This window comes from Fusarium solani (assembly GCF_023522795.1).
Source record: "Fusarium solani strain SB1 chromosome Unknown bctg00000000, whole genome shotgun sequence".
Classification (NCBI taxonomy): Eukaryota; Fungi; Ascomycota; class Sordariomycetes; order Hypocreales; family Nectriaceae; genus Fusarium; species Fusarium solani.
The window spans coordinates 5228163-5246548 of record NW_027072157.1 but is presented as its reverse complement, the minus strand read 5'-3'; the positions used below and the strand labels follow the sequence as shown (position 1 = coordinate 5246548).

The 18386-nt window shown below is 52.4% G+C and overlaps 5 protein-coding genes across 5 annotated transcripts; 1 reads left to right on the top strand and 4 right to left on the bottom strand.

The window, feature by feature from the left end:
- Positions 1 to 105: 105 nt before the first annotated feature.
- Positions 106 to 3112, bottom strand: MRS44_001663 (uncharacterized protein; the record flags this gene model as incomplete). Its single annotated transcript, XM_065623783.1, has 3 exons — positions 106 to 1860; positions 1905 to 2276; positions 2330 to 3112. The coding sequence occupies 3 exons, from the start codon at positions 3110 to 3112 to the stop codon at positions 106 to 108; spliced, it is 2910 nt and encodes a 969-aa protein (XP_065480203.1).
- Positions 3113 to 7461: 4349 nt separating this feature from the next.
- Positions 7462 to 10131, bottom strand: MRS44_001662 (uncharacterized protein; the record flags this gene model as incomplete). The annotated part of the gene is made up of 1 exon (XM_046278185.1): positions 7462 to 10131. One exon carries the CDS (start codon positions 10129 to 10131, stop codon positions 7462 to 7464), a length of 2670 nt encoding a protein of 889 aa, XP_046138067.1.
- A 387-nt stretch (positions 10132 to 10518) lies between these two features.
- MRS44_001661 (40S ribosomal protein eS21) lies at positions 10519 to 10858 on the top strand (the record flags this gene model as incomplete). The annotated part of the gene is made up of 2 exons (XM_046267278.2): positions 10519 to 10550; positions 10627 to 10858. The coding sequence occupies 2 exons, from the start codon at positions 10519 to 10521 to the stop codon at positions 10856 to 10858; spliced, it is 264 nt and encodes an 87-aa protein (XP_046138068.1).
- A 2977-nt stretch (positions 10859 to 13835) lies between these two features.
- On the bottom strand, positions 13836 to 15242 carry MRS44_001660 (uncharacterized protein; the record flags this gene model as incomplete). The annotated part of the gene is made up of 1 exon (XM_065623782.1): positions 13836 to 15242. One exon carries the CDS (start codon positions 15240 to 15242, stop codon positions 13836 to 13838), a length of 1407 nt encoding a protein of 468 aa, XP_065480202.1.
- A 533-nt stretch (positions 15243 to 15775) lies between these two features.
- Positions 15776 to 18038, bottom strand: MRS44_001659 (uncharacterized protein; the record flags this gene model as incomplete). Its single annotated transcript, XM_065623780.1, has 5 exons — positions 15776 to 15900; positions 16389 to 16489; positions 16567 to 16658; positions 16813 to 17323; positions 17887 to 18038. The coding sequence occupies 5 exons, from the start codon at positions 18036 to 18038 to the stop codon at positions 15776 to 15778; spliced, it is 981 nt and encodes a 326-aa protein (XP_065480201.1).
- Positions 18039 to 18386: the final 348 nt, after the last annotated feature.

Here is an 18386-nt window from a genome sequence, read left to right as displayed (position 1 = left end):
AAATCCATGTAGATTGCACCATCTAAACTCCACCGGGTATCATACAGGCGCAGTCAAATCCAACACAACCATTTTTGCCATCCAATGTTACAATGCCATTTTGAATCACCATCCCTTCTGCCCCTGCGTGCTCTCCATTTCCAAGCCACGAATACTTTGACTCCAATCTTGCCAGTTAAAGTCGTCACCCAACATGTCAACATCATCGCCTCCTGTGTTGTCAAAGTTGTCGTCCATGGCTGGATATGGATCAGGCCAGAGGTATGGGGGTGGGTTGTCGTCCTTAGGCAGCTGTAGTGGCTGCTGAGAAAACGGCTGACCTAGCCCCCCAAGCTGCGTCTGTTGCTGCTGGGGTAGTTGAGCAGCCGTCATGCCTGGTGTACTCATTGAACCTGTTGATGCGGCGGCTCTCACCTCGGCCGATCCGATCTCGTTCAATGGATAAAATGTCGTCATGGGGAAATTCGTAGTTTGTGACATTAGTTCGTTCATGAGTCCCATAGCGGTTTCCGAGAGGTTGATGTTTGATGGAACCTCGTTTGCTGCGGGTGTTCGAGGTCGTGATTGTGATGTTGGCGGTCCTGGCTGAAGCATCGCTGGAGGTGCCATAGGGCTCAGCTCGGCTGGTGTAGATATGGGCACGTTGCTTCCATCTGATCGCACCAGGGTCCTCCACCTCACCCTTATTTGATCCATCTTGTCCTCACCGGCCGGTATCATTTCAAATGACGTTTGAGCGGGGTTCATCCGCTCCTCAAACTCCACACGACGTGCCTCCTCGGGGTTGCTGCGAAGACGGGCAATCTCTGTGGCTCGGTGCTTGCCAGCTCTAAAGTATAGTTTCCGTATGGGTAGGATGACAGACGTATAATCGGCGGAGCGGACGTATTCGGCTGGGTGTCCCTCATAGCCGTTGAGCGCCTGCCACCCACGCTCCACGAGAGGAGTCCATGGACGGCGACAGCTCTCGATGAGGAAATACGCCATGGCGTGCCAGTTTGTGTATGTCTTGAACAGCCATCTGTACTGCTTGCATCTCGAATCCGTGTTGAGAATGTGGTTGTACTCGATGATCTCGATGGCTGCGACGTAGACACGCTGTCTGGCTTCCGCTGAAAGCTCACCATCAGAGCCGGGGAATAGCATGGGCTGATAAATAACGAGACACATCTTGGCCATGATGATGCGGGCAATCATACCTGCCATCCAGTACAAGGGGTCCGCATCATCCATCACATGCTTAAAGAACCTGCCCTCGACTCTTTGATATACTTCGATTAGCATCTGCTCTCGTTCTGCGAGCCCGAGATCAGCGAGCGGTGCCCCCTTGGGGCAAAACGAAGCTGATGCCGATGCCGCTCGGAGAAGGCGTCTTGAGAGACTGCAAATTTCATAGCGAACCAGAGCCACCGCACAGTCAGAACGGCCCTCCCTCGGCTCGGGGAATTCTGTCGTCTCCGGGTTGATATCAGCGTCGTTGATGTTACTGGGCATCTGAGTGTCGTAGAATAGATCCCCAATGATAAGATCAGTGCCGAGTTCATCTGCGGACCGTAGATCTAGTACGAGCAATGCCCACCAGAGACGCCTCCGCATTTCAGTCTCAAAGGGGCTCAGCCCAAAGTGTGATCCGTCTCGATGAAGGCCCATGCCCTGGGCGAGGTGAACCACCAACCCCGTCAGGGACCAACAAAAGCGACTTTCATCTTGACGCCTGACCACGACGAGGAATATGACAAAGGCTTGGATTATCGAAGTGTCGGATGAGTTGAGGAAATTTGCCTTTGCGAGGGCTTGTTCGACAGCGAAACGATATTGCGTAAGGACGTCTTCCTTGTTGACGCCAAGGTTGGCTCGAACCTACATTGCCTGGTCAGTTTTGTTTCAATACTTTCACATAGGACTGAACTTGCCTCCTCGGGTTCCAGTGAAGTGATAGCAGCGTAATAGATCGCCCACACCAGAGCTTCATTTCCAGGTGAGAGCTGCTCGTGGTTCTTCCTCGCGTCACGGAATATCGGCTCCATTGACGGGATATGTAGCACCTTGATGAGTGGTTCTACGTTCTCCTGGTAGACAGACCACAAGAACGGAATGTGAGATGGTAGAGGGCGGCATTTCTCGAGGTTGACATCTGCAGAGCGGTATCCAAAGATGAAGGAGTGGTGATCTGCCGGGACCACCAATGAGGGGGAACTATCTGGAGTCTCCTCATAATCTGAGTCGTCGAAATCCTCGTCGGTAAGTTTTTGCGTCTCTTCTCGAATAGAGTCGAGCTAGGAACAGTTAGCCATCTTCAACAGGCCATAGTACAATATGAAAGACCAACCTCGTCGTTAAGCTTCGCCCAGAAACCGTTGCTGACATATCTTCGGCTCCCACTTTGGTCGTTCAACACCAGTCGCCCAAACTTCTGGTGTAGTTGCTTCCGGGTCGCCTCGCTCTGATCGCTCGCGGCATCGCTACCTCTCGGGCTCCCACTCGACGGACCCAGGACGCCAGGGTGAGAAGATGCGCTGGATGAGTGCCTCTGGGGAAAGGCTGCTGATCGGTCAATGTTTGAGGCCTGCGCTCCATGCGCAGCTTCAGGCGAATTGGCCGACGAGGGACCCTTGCCCCCGGACTCGACCTCGATCTGGCCGCTCAGCTCCTCGACGATGCCCTCGAGCTTCCTCAGGCGCTTCATCAGCTCAATCTCGCGCTGGCTCGAGTTCTTTGGGGGCGCATTGGGGTCTCTTGGGCGCGGCTGCCGCGGTGCCCGACCGGGGGCGGGGAAGACGCATGGGATCTGGGCTCGGCGGCAATTGGAGCAGGGCATCTGCTTGTCGCAACGGACTTTGCGACGGCGGCAGGTGACGCATGATCGCGGGTTCAGGGCCGGAGTGCTGCTCCCGGGTGCCTGGATCGGGCTGGTGTGGGCGTCGGGGCCCGTGGTCTGATAGACGGTGACGCTGCCTTGCGATGACGGTCGATGCTGGCTGCTGCGATGCGAGGTCTGATGGGGATTGTTGGACGGCGGGGATGCCGTGGACTGCTGTGCGGCGTCGGGAAGTCCCTCGGATACATTGTTGTTGAAGCTGTATCCGAGGGTTAAGCCGTCCAGGTAGGACATGTTGGTCTGGTGTCACGTCGGTCAAGGGACGGCGATATCTGCTAGTTGAATGGTAGATGGACGTGGGGTCGATCGTGTCGTGTCGTGTCGGGCAGAGACGGACTGTCTGCGGGCTTGGAATGGACGCTAGGGTCTGGTTGAGGCCATCAACGAGCTGCGATGCGGTGAGGCGGTTCTGCAAGTTGATGCCCAAGGTCTTGCATGCGAAGAGCTGTCGTGAAGCCAGCGAGAGCCAAGAGGCTGAAGAGGCTGCTGTCGAGGTGGAACATGGAATGAAAAGAGAGGTTGCGATGATTCTTGTGAGTGGGGGTTTGCTGGCGATCTGTTGGAGCCTGCTCCTCTTGGCACCACTCGGCGAACGGAGACAGGCGATGTTTTACAGCGCCGGGGCCGCCCAAGACGCCCTAACACTCCGGGGATAAGTACGTGTAGTAGGGCTAGCCAGCTGCCGAGGACGGGGAATTAGCCACCCTGGAGCTAAACAAAAGCTGGGCATCAAGATTGGATTCTTTCAACGTTTGAGCTGCTTCAAGAGCATTTCTTTCTTTCGCTTATGTTTCGAGTCAGCGCTAACCCCATATTCACCATCGACACGATCCAACGAGCTGTCGACCTTTTTGTCTCTGTCGTCATCACTCAATCACGTTTGGCCCTAACGTCGGAGAGCGGCATGATTTGACCACCGCTCTCTCTCCTCTTTTGCCTCTCGATTGACATCCCTGGATAGATCCATCCAATCCCACCTTTCCAGAGACTGACAAAGGTTACACATAACCATAAACAGCCATGCCGCCAGTTAGTTCATGTCACCAGATCAATCAATACCACGCCCAGGCTCTATTGAACCTGTCTGCCAGTCTGCTCTGTCGGACTTCCGAGCCCTGCGAAGGCCGACCGGTAATTTGTCATCCTTCGTCGGCGCACTTTCACGCCGGCCGTCCGGACTACGGAGGGTCGGAGCTTTCGTTCTGGGCCGGGATTTGGAATTCAGAACTGGATGACTCAGGGGCGCAATTGAGTCATTCGGACAGGATAAAACAAAGAATAATAAAATAAAATGCTATAGAAACGGAATCCGACCTCATGTCCGAGGCGTCGCTAAACTCAGCCTGGAGATTCCTTTGTTCTTCAACGCGGCCAACCTTCACATGTCAAGAACTCGCCTTCAGCCGGCTGTGACGCTGATAGTTTGCACTTTGGCAAACCAGAACCCTTCATGCTTTAGCCAAGCCTTCTCCCCACGAACTAACGGCTCGTCTCGATGCCTCGTCTCGACCGATAACGGTGTCACGCGCCTCAACTCAGCTCAGCTCGTTGCACATTGCACATCGGTTCCCACGCGGGTCAAAGAGAAAACAACGGGAGGCAACGATGAGAGACAACAAGATAACATCCATCAGCCTTAGCTTACCCTCCCCTACGGGGAGTTAATAAAGTATGACAATAATGAAGTAAGATAGATCTAAAGTAATCCGCTATTATGATATCTCTTTTATCATTTTAGGATAGTTCATTTCAAGTTACCTATGATGGCTTGAGAGAGGAGTTAGACCTTAGTTGGTCGAGCGTCGTCTCGCGTGGTTCCCTAGAATCCTTCTCGAACGCCATCTCCAAGGTGCATGAGGCCGTTTCCGATGCATCACAAGGTCAACACCTCCAACTCCCCCATGTGCAGCTGCCAGCCCCGGACGTCGTCTTCCGATAACCCAGGCCTGCAGCCTCAACGTCATGGCTTCGGAACCGAGAGTCGCGGCGACCAAGTAGCCGGAATCACTTGACGCTTTCACTTTACGCTGTCAGATACTAGCACAGCGGGTTGCAACGTCAATTCAGAACTGTAATTGGCAGCAGGGAAAGGCCGAGAATATGCGCCTGAATCCTGCGTAGCCGAGTGAAACGGTTCCCCAGAGCCCTCAGGTCCATTCCTCGAGAACACCAGGCACGATCGCCCAGTTTGTGCTTGTACGCATCTTTTGATGAACGTCGGCGCACATCGGATGTAGTTGGTTTGGACGAGTCTATGGTCATCCTCAAAACACACCCCGCCATCCATTCTATACCTCGAATTGAGGCCTGGTTCAATGTGCATCTTCAAGAGCCATGTCGGAGCCCGCCGGGATTTGCGGCATCTGCTGCCGATATCCCGCCGGCGCGGCCCCACTTCCGCTCCGGGCTAAAGGGCATCCCACACAAGGCTCTTATCACAGCCGAGCCATCACCAATGACAAAGAACCTGTTCAAACCGTTCAACTTTACGGAGAACGTGGCTACCGTTATACTTTGAACTCTTCTGCTGGCGCCGCCATATTGGCCCGCCCCATGGTTGCCGTCAGGCCGCTTTAGCCCTCGAGGCTAACGCGGCTAGGGAATCGTGGCCGGCTCAAGGCACGGCTCCGAGCTTCGATACCCCTCAGGCTTGGCTTCTGTAATCTTGCTTTTAAATCAAGCACTCAGCAAGATAGCTCAATGCGACAGGGAGGAGCTCGCAAGCTACCCCGACTTAACCCGGCCAGTGAGGGGTCGACAAGTATGAGCTGTATGGTGCGCGTATCGCGAGCGGCGGTTGGGATACGGTATTCGGCCCATGAGGCCTTTGACCAGCCTTGGGGGAGAATCGCTCTTATAAAGCAGAGCCTCATCTCCAAGTAGTGGCAAGACAATCGCTCACCGGGAGACCGATGTGCGCGGCCTTGTCTCTGAGATGGCACCAGGTGATTGGGCGGCCATTGTTCGGCTTGGGTGAGGGATGTCGTCAGTTGGCTGGAAGACGCATGAAAGCCGGGGACTCCTCAAGCGCCTTTGCAGCTTGCATATGGGATGGGGGGATCGGACCATTGGGCGGGGTGGTCGATGTGACGAGGCAAGTGCTGCCCACATGTCTTGATGAACATGAAGGCATGACCCCGGCTGCATTGCAGCAAGCATGACTGAATGTTCCCAAGGTGATAAACATCCCTCTAGGCCATGCATTTGAGACCATCTCTGGCAAATAGGAGCCGTATCGCGTAGCATGGTCTCACTGGCTCAAGCAGCTCCGTCCCAGACCCCAGACAGCAAATATCTCCGGATGCAGCATTGATGAGCTGTCAGACCTGCTCGAAGTCGTGAATTAAAGGTCTCAGCTGACCATGTAGGATGGCTGGCAACCACAGGCCAGTGTGAGGGTCACGGGAAGGTAGCCATCGAACCCAACACACGCCCTCCTCCCCGCCACCCCTGTTCCATAGTCCAGCAATACAGGGCATCGACACGTGTGTCTGAGACTGGCCGCTTGACGGCGCGAGAGTCCCTGGGGCCGTCACTGGCGCGTCATCTACCCTGTCCCAGAGGAGCTGGGGAAGGGGTTCCATTGCATCGCGATAGTCAAGACGGAATGCAACAACGCTCCGAATGTGGTGTGCTCCAAGCAGCTATGGCACGCGACGGCCAGTGATTCGTCGAGCAGAGCCGCATCGCAAAATGTGGTGTCATATCATTGGAGAATGGCTTTCGATGGAGTTGTCGTTGATAGATCCCGGGAGATAATGCTTCGCAGTGCGCTAGGGACATCTCGCTTGATCGGAAGGGTATGAGGCATGGTGGAAGTATAAAGCAGCCAGCATCCACGCCTTCGACCAAGATCAAGAAGCATCTCAATCTACACCGCAACCTCGATGATCCTGCCCATTTCCTCTGGCAAGGACCCTGCAAACATTAAACTCTCATATAAAGACTAAGAACTGAAGACTCACACTCAAATCATGCCCCCGACCACTGGCTCCAAGTAGGTGTTCCAGCACTGTTTCCTGTGGCTGTAGACTCTAACGTGAAAAGCCCTCCGGCCATCGACGACTGGTTGAAAGAGCCCAACGGAATCGGCATCATCATTGCCGACGGTGGTGGACAAGCACCTGCCCCACCCGCGAACAACAAGACCTGAAATTGGACAGGCTGGGGTGATGAGAGAATGGACGTGATACCCGCGCAGGCGCACCTAGGAACCAGAACGTATATGGATGGAATGATGCTTTTTGTCAACTAGGTTGTTACTCGAGCATTTCCTATCAATGTCAACAACGTAAAGAATGAACTTCAGTCCTGATCATGAGTGTTTCACCTAAGCCCCAAGAGAGAACTGAACAGGTGATTGGGTTTGACCACGTCGATGATGGGTCGTTGCGAGTATGGGTGGAGGCAATTGTGTGCAGGACGAAAATGTATCATTGAGCATGTCGATTGTCATGCTAGTATAGAAGGCTCCAAATACGTCGAAGCCGAAATGTAGACCAATGCTCGTGATAACGCCGATGTAGTCCAGGAATGCTGTGATGGAAACGACTCCGTCAAACGCCGCGCTCGCCAATGTATGATTAAAACCTCTTCCGTTCTTTGCCACGTAGATTTACTCGCCATAAACAGCATATGCTCTGAGACTCGCACCATTTCTTGACGTCGTTGGGGTTGACCTCTCCGTCGTAACCCACGCGGCTGAGCTCGCCGGTATTGAGCCATGCTGCGAGGTCCTCCAGGACGATTGGATCGTAAAGTAGGATTTTCTCATGCCATGAGGGTTCCATCGGATCAGTAGTGCGAGGAGCCGACCGGATAGCTTTGGCGATATACTCGAACAAGACGACTTCTTGGTCATTTTGAGTTGCTGTGAGGGAGAGCTCGGTATCGTCACCAGTTGAAAGGGACAAGTCCAGTGGAGGCGGCGAGAACATTTCGTCCATGGAAGAGTCTGGCAATGAATCGAGATCACTTCCAAAGTCTGAATTGGAGTCAGGAATCTCAATTACAGCTTTGGAAGCTCCCTTCTTGCGCCTTGGGGACTTGGGGGCTGCGGCCGGCTTCTTGGGTGCTGGGGCAATTTTCGCTTTCGTCGGAGAGGCCGTGCCTACTGATGAAGCGAGACTGTTCTTCCTTGGTCGGCCACGAAGTCTCTTGGGAGTTTCTGGTGGTTGAGCAGAAGGGGGTGGTTCCTGGGGTTCCGAAGCACTTGGACTGTTTTTCCGTGGTCGACCTCGCGGCCTCTTAGCATCTATTCCGGCAGAAACAGGGCTTCCAGTCTTTGTGGTCTTTGGGGCCGAAGAGGTTCGCTTGGTGCTTGTGTGGACACCTGCCTGACCCATACGCGTCTTGCTCTGCCAACATTGGTCAAGAAGGGCAATCATGGCACTTCTTCTTTTGATGGGCTTGAAGCCAAAGGTCCTGATTTCTTTAGCAAGCTGAACATCTGTGTAACCTTCAAAATTGGGACGAGGCGGCTGCTCGCGGACATCTGCTTCTCCGTTAAGAGGATTTGCCGCTGGAGCAAGGGTTTCTTGGCGGGGTTGTGTCTGCGCAGAGGCGGGTCGTTGCAGTTCAATGCTAGCAGAAAGATCACTGTCGGAGAAGAATGGTGATCCTTCCATATCCTCTTGTCTGTGATTTCTGGTGGGTGAAGGCATAAGGTCCGATAAGTTGGCGAAGGAAACATGATCATCAGAGACAGGATTCTCAGCCACACTGTCCGGAGCGCTGGTCCGATTGCCACCCCTGAAATACCCAAATGGGTTTGCATCATGCTTCTCTTCTAGTAAGCGTGGTGAGTCTTCTGTGAGATTAATCACCTCGACATCAAACAGGTCACCCTCGGTGTCTCGAGCGGCTGCGTCCCAGAGGCTGGTTCGTTGTTCAGGTGCATCAATAGCGTCGCTGTTGATGGGCGTAGCGAAATCTACATCATCGACCTGGTTTGACTGCATCAAAGCGGACTGAAGGTCCCTTAGGACAGTCGGAGACTCTTCTCTGGCTAGCTGGCTGGAGGTACCGAACACGAAATCCTGGTTTGCGACTTGGGCGAGAGCTGCACCTGGAGACAGCAAAACAGGTTTTGGCGGCGCCGCTTTCTTCTTTGAAACCTTCGAGACTCTCTTGCGCGGGTTTGCTTTGCCTTTAGCTTTCTTTGTTTGCTCAGTAGCCGACGTGTTGGCATTGCCGGCTGCCTGAAAATGATCCAATATGGAGGCAGTTGGTGGTTCAGGATCAGGTTGAGTAGGCACTTTGTATGCAGCCGTAGCAAGCTCCGTGATTGTCCGAGCCTTCTTCTTCGGTGCCTTTTTCTTGGGTGACTTTTCAGGAATAGCCGCCGATAGGTTGGCCTCCGTGTTTACAAGCTCGATGAGTTTCCGCTTTTTCAGGAAACTCGAGTCTTCATCTGATGCAAATGTTAGTGCTTGGGGTGCTGCTTCAAGACAAGCGTAGCCCTCAACGAGATTTTTGAAAGCTGGCATTGGCTGGCCAGTTTCCGAAGAGGCAAGTTGTTTGAATGCGGACGAATCCGAATCGATGTTTATGATAGTCTTTTGAGCTGGCGGTGTCCAATCTAGCCTTCGGGCGGGTGCTTGTTCAAGATGAAGCGGCTCATGGACGTCATTCTTCTTTGATTTTGCAGGCAGATCGGGCTCAGCAACTGGTGGAAAGTGGTTACTCATAGTACCCGTCTGTTTCTTTCTTGACTTCGTCGCTTTGGCCTTTGTTGTCACGCCTTCATCGTCTTTCTTGTTGGCCTTTGAGGCCTTTTTGGCCTTCCCACCATTTTGAGATTCAGTATCCGCGGCATTTTGTGCTGGCTCCTCTTTCTTTTTTGTAGTTGTCTTGGGAGCTCTTGGCTTTCGCGGCTTCCTGGACGACTTTCCAGAGATTTGCACAATTACAATATCGTCATCATGTGCTGGCACAGAAACAAGGGTATCGTTTGCAATGAAACCTGCCCCGCTGGGCTCTGCAGACGCTCGATTCGCCGTGGTCGAAGACGCAGAAACTGCATCATGAGTTGCTTCCGTCGAAGTCAAAAGATGACGGGCCGAGATGAAACTTGATGGAGCATGGTCTGGGATGGGGACGGCTTTGCTGCCACTTCGGATCGGGGGACGGCTTGGCTTCTGCGAGAGGAGATCTTGGAGTGGCGGGAGGGCGGGGGAAGAGGATTCGATTTGGACTCGTTCGCGTCTTGTTTCTCGAAGTGGCGATGATTGAAAGACGTCAGGGGATACCATGACGGTCAGGGCAGCAATCTGAGTGCGCAAAGCGCATCTCAGGCCCTTTGTACGCAGCAAAATGGTGCCCAAGTTCAGGTCAGGCGAGAAGGCGGGAAAGGCGGAATCATCGCCTCAAAATGCCACCTTGTCTGCCTTGTATCAACAAGTGGTTCGCCATCAAGGCAGACTGGAGGGGCAGGGGAGCCTCGCGAGTCAGTCGCGTAGTCACGTGCTGCATCACATGACCCACAGCAAGGGCTCATGCCCCACGAGGCGAGGGGGAAATTTGGCAACCACGCCAAAAATTGACGGGAGCTTTTTTCACTAAGTGTTTGCGACGACCTCATCCCACGCCGAAACAATCACCCAAACCACCCCGAACAACCCCCTCCTCAAACCGCAAAAATGGAGAACGACCGTGGCGAGATCGTGGACCTGTAAGATCCCAACTCAAGACGCCGTCCGCGGACGGCCGCATCGGCGAACAATCCCATACTGATGTCGCATCACCAGTTACGTCCCCCGCAAGTGCAGCGCCACCAACCGCATCATCAAGGCCAAGGACCACGGCTCCGTCCAGATCTCTATTGCCAAGGTCGATGAGAACGGCCGTGCCGTCCAGGGCGAGAACCACTCCTACGCCCTCTGCGGTTTCGTCCGAGCGATGGGCGAGAGCGACGACTCCCTCAACCGATTGGCCCAGCGAGATGGCCTCCTCAAGAACGTCTGGAGCGCTCAGCGATAAAGCAAGAAAACTCGGAAAAGGTACTTGGCAATCTGGTCCTGGGCTCCCTCGGAACGGGATTCTGACATGAATTGGCCTCAGGGTTATGGTTCGGGCAAAGAAGGCATGGGTGAAAGAAACTAGGGTTGGCTGCATCTAGCAAATCCAATTCGAGGCGTTCGGCTCGATTTTGAGACAACACTACGATATCCCGACTCTATGCTCGACGATGTGACAAAGTGGTGATCGTGCACCCAACCCCCCCCGGCTAGCAAAGTCTCCTCGGACAGACCTCACGGTTCACCTCACTCCGGGGATTCTGGGGCTACCTCGATAGCCTCCGTGCCGCAGATTGAACAGGCTCTGAAAAAGCCGTGGCGTTCAAGTCGTTTGCTATGGTACAGATACGGGTCTAACATGCGTTATTGAGTTTCTTGTGATAATCCTCGCCCTTTGTCTATTGATGTGATCGGTGTCGACCTGAGCCTCCTGGGAATGAACTTTCAGAGTCGCCACGCTTGCACGACCCAATGTTTAATGCTATGTTCTGCACTGGCCTCCAAGGCTGGTCGTTTTCGCCGCGTAGACTGGAGCTTTTGATCATCTTTATTCTTGCAATCGACCTACACTGTCGTTTCAACTTGATTCTTCAATAAATGTTTGCCTGCCCTATTAGCACATCTCATAGCACTGGCAGCTGTGATACTGGAGGCGCCAAGTGCTCTCACGCCTTGCTTCACCTTCATACAAATACAACACTTATGATCTACTTTATTTATTATATTGATCATTCTTTAATGATTCATTAGCCATCTTTCGTGGAGTCTTAGGTCATGCCTTTATCCTCCTCTTCTTTTCTCAGTCTGTGTACGTACCTACCTGGGTAGGCAGGTACGGCACTCATTCGTACCTTCCATCGCCTTTCCCATTCTCGCCTCAGCCATTGATTTTCACTTCCTGGCCTTACTTTCACTCATCCTTGACCCCCAGTAGGTACTAACTTGCTGGCCTCTCACATTTGCGAAGGTACTCAAAGAGCGAGAAGGCGTAATACGATGAAGGGTAAGTCTCTCGTGCTGGATGCGTTTCCATTAATTGGCACTCACTTGCTTGGAGATAGGTCTTTGCACCTGCCATTTGATATCGGATCTCAGAGACTGTAGTGATCTCGACTACGAGCTCGACGACGATAGTGATTTCGATTATTATTTCGACGACTACAGCCTGAACGATACATCCCAGGACGATGATGGCGATTTATATAGCCATACTATCGTCGAGAAGAAGAACTTCAACGCTCCAAAACCGTGTTTTCGGATGAATCAGTATTGTCTCTTTCCTTCAAGGCAGAATGTCTGTCCCTATTCCTCGGCAACACAAGCTGCGCCTGCGTCTTCCTACGACTTGGGCGATGTCAGTCGGCCTGCTGCAGATACAGTTGAATAGCGTTCAACCAAAGGTTTGTACACCCCTTGGTCATTGAATAAAGAGCTGCATTGCTAATGGCATGCAGTTTCAAAAGTACCAACGACTTGTGGCCCTGGACCCCTCCGTCTAATCCCCAATTCGACTTGTATCGGTATTTGGGGAGGATCTTGACAAATTGATTGTATTCGTCAGAGTGCTCCAGCATGACGTTTACTCCGAGGAGAGGCTTGAACGTTTCGTTGCCGATTATGAGATGTGATCTCCAAACGGCAATTAATTGCCCACTGCTGTCACAGTTCAGGGCCTTGCGCGGCCAGAATGCCTGTCTTTTCACCTCCATTGCCCCAAAAGAGACCATTATCTCAATGCCGCCGATACTTGCTCTTCTTGTTCCACAGAGGTATTTGGCTCGGCCATTAGACTGAGCTTTCCCAACTCTCAGCCAGGCTGCATTTGCTAATTTGAATCAACTCAGATCTTGGCACGCTTGACATTGGATGTCTGCCTCTGCAGTTTCGAAAGGAGGGTAGAAGAGATGCAACAGATACTCGCTGCCCAGGCCTCAACGACTAGGAGCGTCCAGTTTCCGGTCTAGCAGCAATCGGGGAACTATGTTGCGCAGACAGTCTCTGGTATTAAGACCATAGCCATAGTCGCAATTTCCAGCAACTCTTGCCAAGTATTACAGCTCATCGAGGTGTGGGACGGAAGCATCTCTCTCATGGAGGTCCACAATGTGCGCTGGCATCTTCGTGCGAGTGGGACATGGATCTCCCGGTGTGGACCATCAACCCTGGGTCAAAGAAAGGGTTGTCGAGGACTACGCGCTCGTCGTTTGTGCTGTTCTGCGCTCATTCAATTACTCGATCCCTGAGCACCATCTGGAGGACTTCGGAAACGCTATCTCCTATTCCTGCATTACATCGCCACTCCCGTTGCTGGCCTCAGCATGCACCACTGTGCCATAATTTCCTGGCTATGCTACAACATGGCCAAGAGTTGATTTGATGAGCGTCACTGGGGAGGATGAGCTCCAACAATGCTTGGGGCGACTGCGCAAGAATCAAGCACAGATCGTACTTTGGGGAGATTCAAGAACATCGCTATTCTGTGGCAATATAGATCATCAAACTGTTTCAGGTGGAGGATGCTGAAGTTGGCCGGATTCCCCCAAGTTGACTTGAATGGCTTCTACCATGGTAAGTGCTCACATAAATGAGACGTCAACCAGTATGGAGAGGACTGGGTTAAGTACCCCTGGACTCCTGTTGGGCATGGTGGGATCAACAGCATGTCACATACCACAAACACGCGGAGCCTAACAAGAGATGAACCAAAAGCCTCATTTCTGTTCTGAGCAAAGCTTTAGCAAATATTCCATTAACTGGATCCCAAGCTTGACCTCTGCACAATCATTTAGTCCCGTTTCCTGCTTCCCCATTCTTGGGCCCATTTTGGCTTCAACCCAAAACCTCTCGTGTCCTTCCCGTTCAAATCATCATGCATCCCCCTTCTTCAACCATGCCAAATCGCGATTTAGGGTTTGAATGCGATCTCTGAATGGTTAGAACTAGATATCTGCAGCTGCCAAGAGACTCTCGACATCGCTAGACAGCTCCTTTTGCGCTGCCAATGACCGAGTCAAGGTGTTCTCCGCCGCGGAAGAAGACGCATACTCAGGCGGGAGCTGGGCGGTCTCTAGAATCTCATTTCTGAGATCGAACAACTTGTTGTAGCTTTTGGTAATGTCGATGATGTGCTCGACCATGTCCCGGCAAGTCTTTCCTGGCAGCATATTGTTGTCCAGTATCGCAAAGGTGTCGGGCGTGCTACACAGCGCAAGTAGTGGCTTGCGGACTGTTTCCTTCATCTCCGTGGTCAGTATCTCCATGCAGTTATTGTTGAGCATTTTTGCGGCATTCAACAGTTCCATGAATAGCCCCGCGGTTTGCTTGTGCACCTCGTTGATGCACTGCAAGAGGTCTTCTGGCGGAACCTCTGGTTGGCCATTGAAAAGATTCGTCAATGGGAGTAGGAACTGATGTCTATGACGCTTGAAATCTTCCTTTTCAATGATCTTCCTCGCCTTGGTGGCCAGCTCGCTGTTCTTGCGCCAACTTTTGAAACCACCCAGGTACTCTCGGAACCGCTCCGAGATTGCAAGTTTCTTGGTCCCAAATTCGGTGAGCCCAATGGTGCCGTTAGGTCCAACGCCGAAGTGCTCAAGGTTGAGAAGGCCGCCCATTGAGGCAGCGCGGAGAACTTCGTGGTTGACGTTGCCAATGAGCTCACATGCCTCATCAGCGTTGAAACCCTTCAAGTCCAGGCGTGTATCCTTTGCTACCTTCATCTTCTTTGCAGCCCGAGTCCCATCGTGATATAAACCCTCCAGGGCCTTTCGCTTCATTGCGGCGTGGGTGAACTTGATTGGCTCGATGTTGGGATCGTCCTCCTCCATGCATTCGTGGCGATGAATCTCATTTTGGAGACCGACGTTTTCCTCTTGAGCTGCTGCAAGTTTGATCGCCAGCTCTTGCTGGTCTTTGTTCTGCTGGTAGGTTAATTCCAGCTGCTGTTTGTAATAGAGGGCCTCAAGGTTGGTCCCGACAGCATCCTCCAGCTTTGTGAGGGAGTCCTTGGCCGTGGACAGGTCCTGGACCTGCTGTTCCAGAGCGTTGGTGCGATCCCGAAGCTGGTCCTTTTCGGCGAGGATGGTGTTGTAGCGAATCTCAAGTTGCTGAATGTTGGTTTCCTGACCGTCTTTGACTGCTTGCAGCTGTGCGAGGCTCTCCTTCAAAGCCTTGTTCTCCGATTCGAGCTTGGATGTGGTCGAAAGCGACTCCTCTGTGTAGGAGGACCCAGAGGGCCTGCAGTGGACCCGAACTTGCGAGCCATCAACCTCAATGAGGTCAATGGACTCACCAAACAGGGATTGGACTGAAGTGAGAATCTCGGTGATGGAAGGGTGCTCCTCCATTGTAGGATCCGGTGATCAGGAGCCTAACATCGGTCAGTTTAAATGCCACAAAGACGACTGGGCCCAAAATGGGGGCATACCAGTTGAGGTGAGTTGAGATGAGCTGCCACCAAAGAGAGAGCAAGGAGTGAGAGACGACGGGCTGGAGCGAGTTGAAGGCGGGATGATGGCGGGTTTCTGAAGTTAACGGCGGGCGACGGCGGGCGCATGCGGGCTAGGAAGAGAGAAAAGAAGTAAGGATGAGAAGGGAAGAAGGAAGAAGGATGAGTTCAGGAGGGGGGAGGGGATTATATACCCATAAGGGGAGGACTGGCTGTGATTCACTGACGATAGATCAGAGATCATCTTGGTTTGTCCTTGATGCCTCACGTTGAATCAGGAGAGTAGCACTTCGGATTATGAGTGGCATTCGCTAAAGACAGGTGAACTTCCCTCCCTTCTTTTCTCCGTCACCCAGCATTCAGCTACTTCCGTTCCTCTAGATACCTTGCTTATCGTTTTGGTTTCTGCTCTAGTCTCTTTGCATTGCACTTCTACCGTTCCTCTGCTGACTGCTTGTGAAGCCGCTCTCGCTCTTTGGCACTCTGCTCCTTTCGCTGCTCTTCCATCATCTTCCTGTTCTCTGTGGCCTTGGGATTTTGGTTGAACTCTTGGCTATCTATCATCATTTTGTCTCTCATCTCGACTACCAACTCTCAGAAAATCCCACCATGAGATGCATTTCATTTCTCACTTATTCCCCTCCCTTCTTTCCACGGCTCTTTGAATTGAACTCCTTCCGCTCCTCTCTTGTTATGCCGTTCTCGTTTCTTCTCTAGTGCTCTTGACCATCATCTCTCTTTCTCCTCCGGCCACATTTTCTTTCCCCGTTTCAACGTCTGTTTTTTCTGTCTCTCCATACGCCTCGCCTTCTCCTCTGGTGTCAGGTTTTGGGTCCTCTCTCGCTGCTTTGCTACCTTTCAGCGCAGTTATCCCATCAAGGGCCGGGCTTCAACTATATTAAAAACACAATACTCGCTGCCTTGCATTGTGCTTCTCACGCCACTCTGCTGATCGTTTGTGGAGCTGCTCTTTCTCTTTTGCACTCCGTTCTTTCTTTTCGTTGCTCTTCCGTCAGATTCTTCCTCTTCTCTTTGGCCATCTCACGTCCCTTTGCAAGGCGCTTCTCCCGCTCCTCTGGTGACTGGTTCTGGAACCGGTCTCCTTCCTTGGCATTCCGCTCCGTTCGCTGAGTGACCGCCACCTTGCTGTGGGCTTCTCATACTCTTCCAGGGATAGATTCTTGAGCCGATTTTGTTTTTGGTCTTGTTGCTTGGCATTGTACCGCTTTCGCTCCTCTGGAGTCATGTTTTGGCGTTCCTGTCGCATGTATTCCCTCTGCTTCGTGTTGTACTTCTCTCGCTCTTCGGGTGTCATCTTTTCCAGTCGTTATAGCTTTCCGTCTCACTTCATGACCTTGAACCTCTGTCGCTCTTCTGGAGACATCCTGTCGAGCCATTGCCGCTTCAGTTCACGCTGCTTAGCTTGTGCCTCGCTCGTCCCTCCGGGGAAATGCTCTTGAGCCGCGCACGTTCTTCAGCGTTGCGCCTTTCCAGCCAGTGAGGAGAGCTTCCATTTGTTGGCGTGCAGCTCTGCGCTTCTGTTGTTGCTCTGGAGTGTACTTCATCTTCGGCTGTGGCCAGCATGCATCGAAGAGTTCAGCCGCAGTTGCCATTTGCTGCTGGAACCAGTTTCGGATGTTCAGTGAGACCAGATTGATCAGAGAATCCACGAAGACGCCGATCGTCTGGAGGCGATGAGAACAGAATATAGGCAAAGCAAGGTCAGATGGGATCTTTGACATCGCCTCGCTCAGGTGTGGGGCAATATCCACTGGGCTGGAAGGAGTATCTGTCAAAGGGCCAAGCTCACGGGTTGTAATGAACTTGCTAAGAGGCGTATTTCTGGAGTGGAGGGCGGCGGTGGTCGAGGCTTGCTGGGAAAAGACACCGGCAAGACCAAACTCGGCAGTCGGTATCGATTCCCCCAAGGGCTTGATCTGAAACAGAGCCGTATGAACTGGTCTCTTTGAGGCCAAGTTTCTTCAAGGAGTGAGTACCGAAGATGTATCTTCAAAGACAAGTGTATCAGCAAATGCATATCGAACAGAAGACAGTTTTTACGATCGGCAATGACTGACAAGATGGTCGAGATAGTTGGAATCTGAATGCGGATTGTAAGCCAAATCCCAGTCGACGACCACGGTAGATGAGTTGGTCAACATTTCCCCGTAGAAATGGGATCACCTGGGGAGTCAGGTTCGACAGGCGTGCTGGGTGCCATGGAGCTCGGTAACATGCCCTAGTAAGGAGTCGTGCCAATCTTGGATGAGGTCGACGCACCCGGTTTGGCCCCCCACTGACATGCCGAATGTCAAGGTGCTTCAAACGTTGATACCGAACACATTCTTGAAATCAGCAGTTCCACCATAGTGGCAAGAGCAAGAATAGATTTCTCCTGACCGCCTGTAATCGGTGGGCATCGCGTGTTTCGGTGGTTTCGGCCGCACTGTTTTCTGATACCAAGGCCGAGTACGGCTATGCCCTGAGAGTTGAAACCTGTGGTCTACATCAGAAGGATGGCGGAACTCAGTCATTTAACTTACGTTTTGCAAGCCCCGTCGGAAACTCCCTTGTAAAGGTCGGGCTCTTCGCGTGGTTCACCAAGTACTTTTCTCGAAGTGGACACTGCAACAGAAGCAAAATAACACTTTTGCCGCGGGACTCTCTGAAAAGAGGTAGAAGCGGCCAAATCCATTGGCACTCGGGAGGGAACCATCCATCCTAAATGGCTTCGAGGAATTTCTGGGTTCCGCTTCCCCATCGGCGTACGCGCAAGTACTTGACGAGTCGGAATGAGCCCAAAGGGGGGATGTGAGCAGATATTCAGCCCATCAACATGACGATTGAAACCAGTCGTGATGGATGCTGGCCGTGTAAGGTGATGATGAAAATTGAAAGATGATTGACATTGATCAGGTTCTCTGTTGAGGTCACATGTTGTTGAGGTACGAAAGTTCCTTTCGGCAGGTACGACCACTCGGCCACTTCACTTCATAAATTCTTACTCATATTTCTTTATACAACGAAAGCACGCGGAACAAAG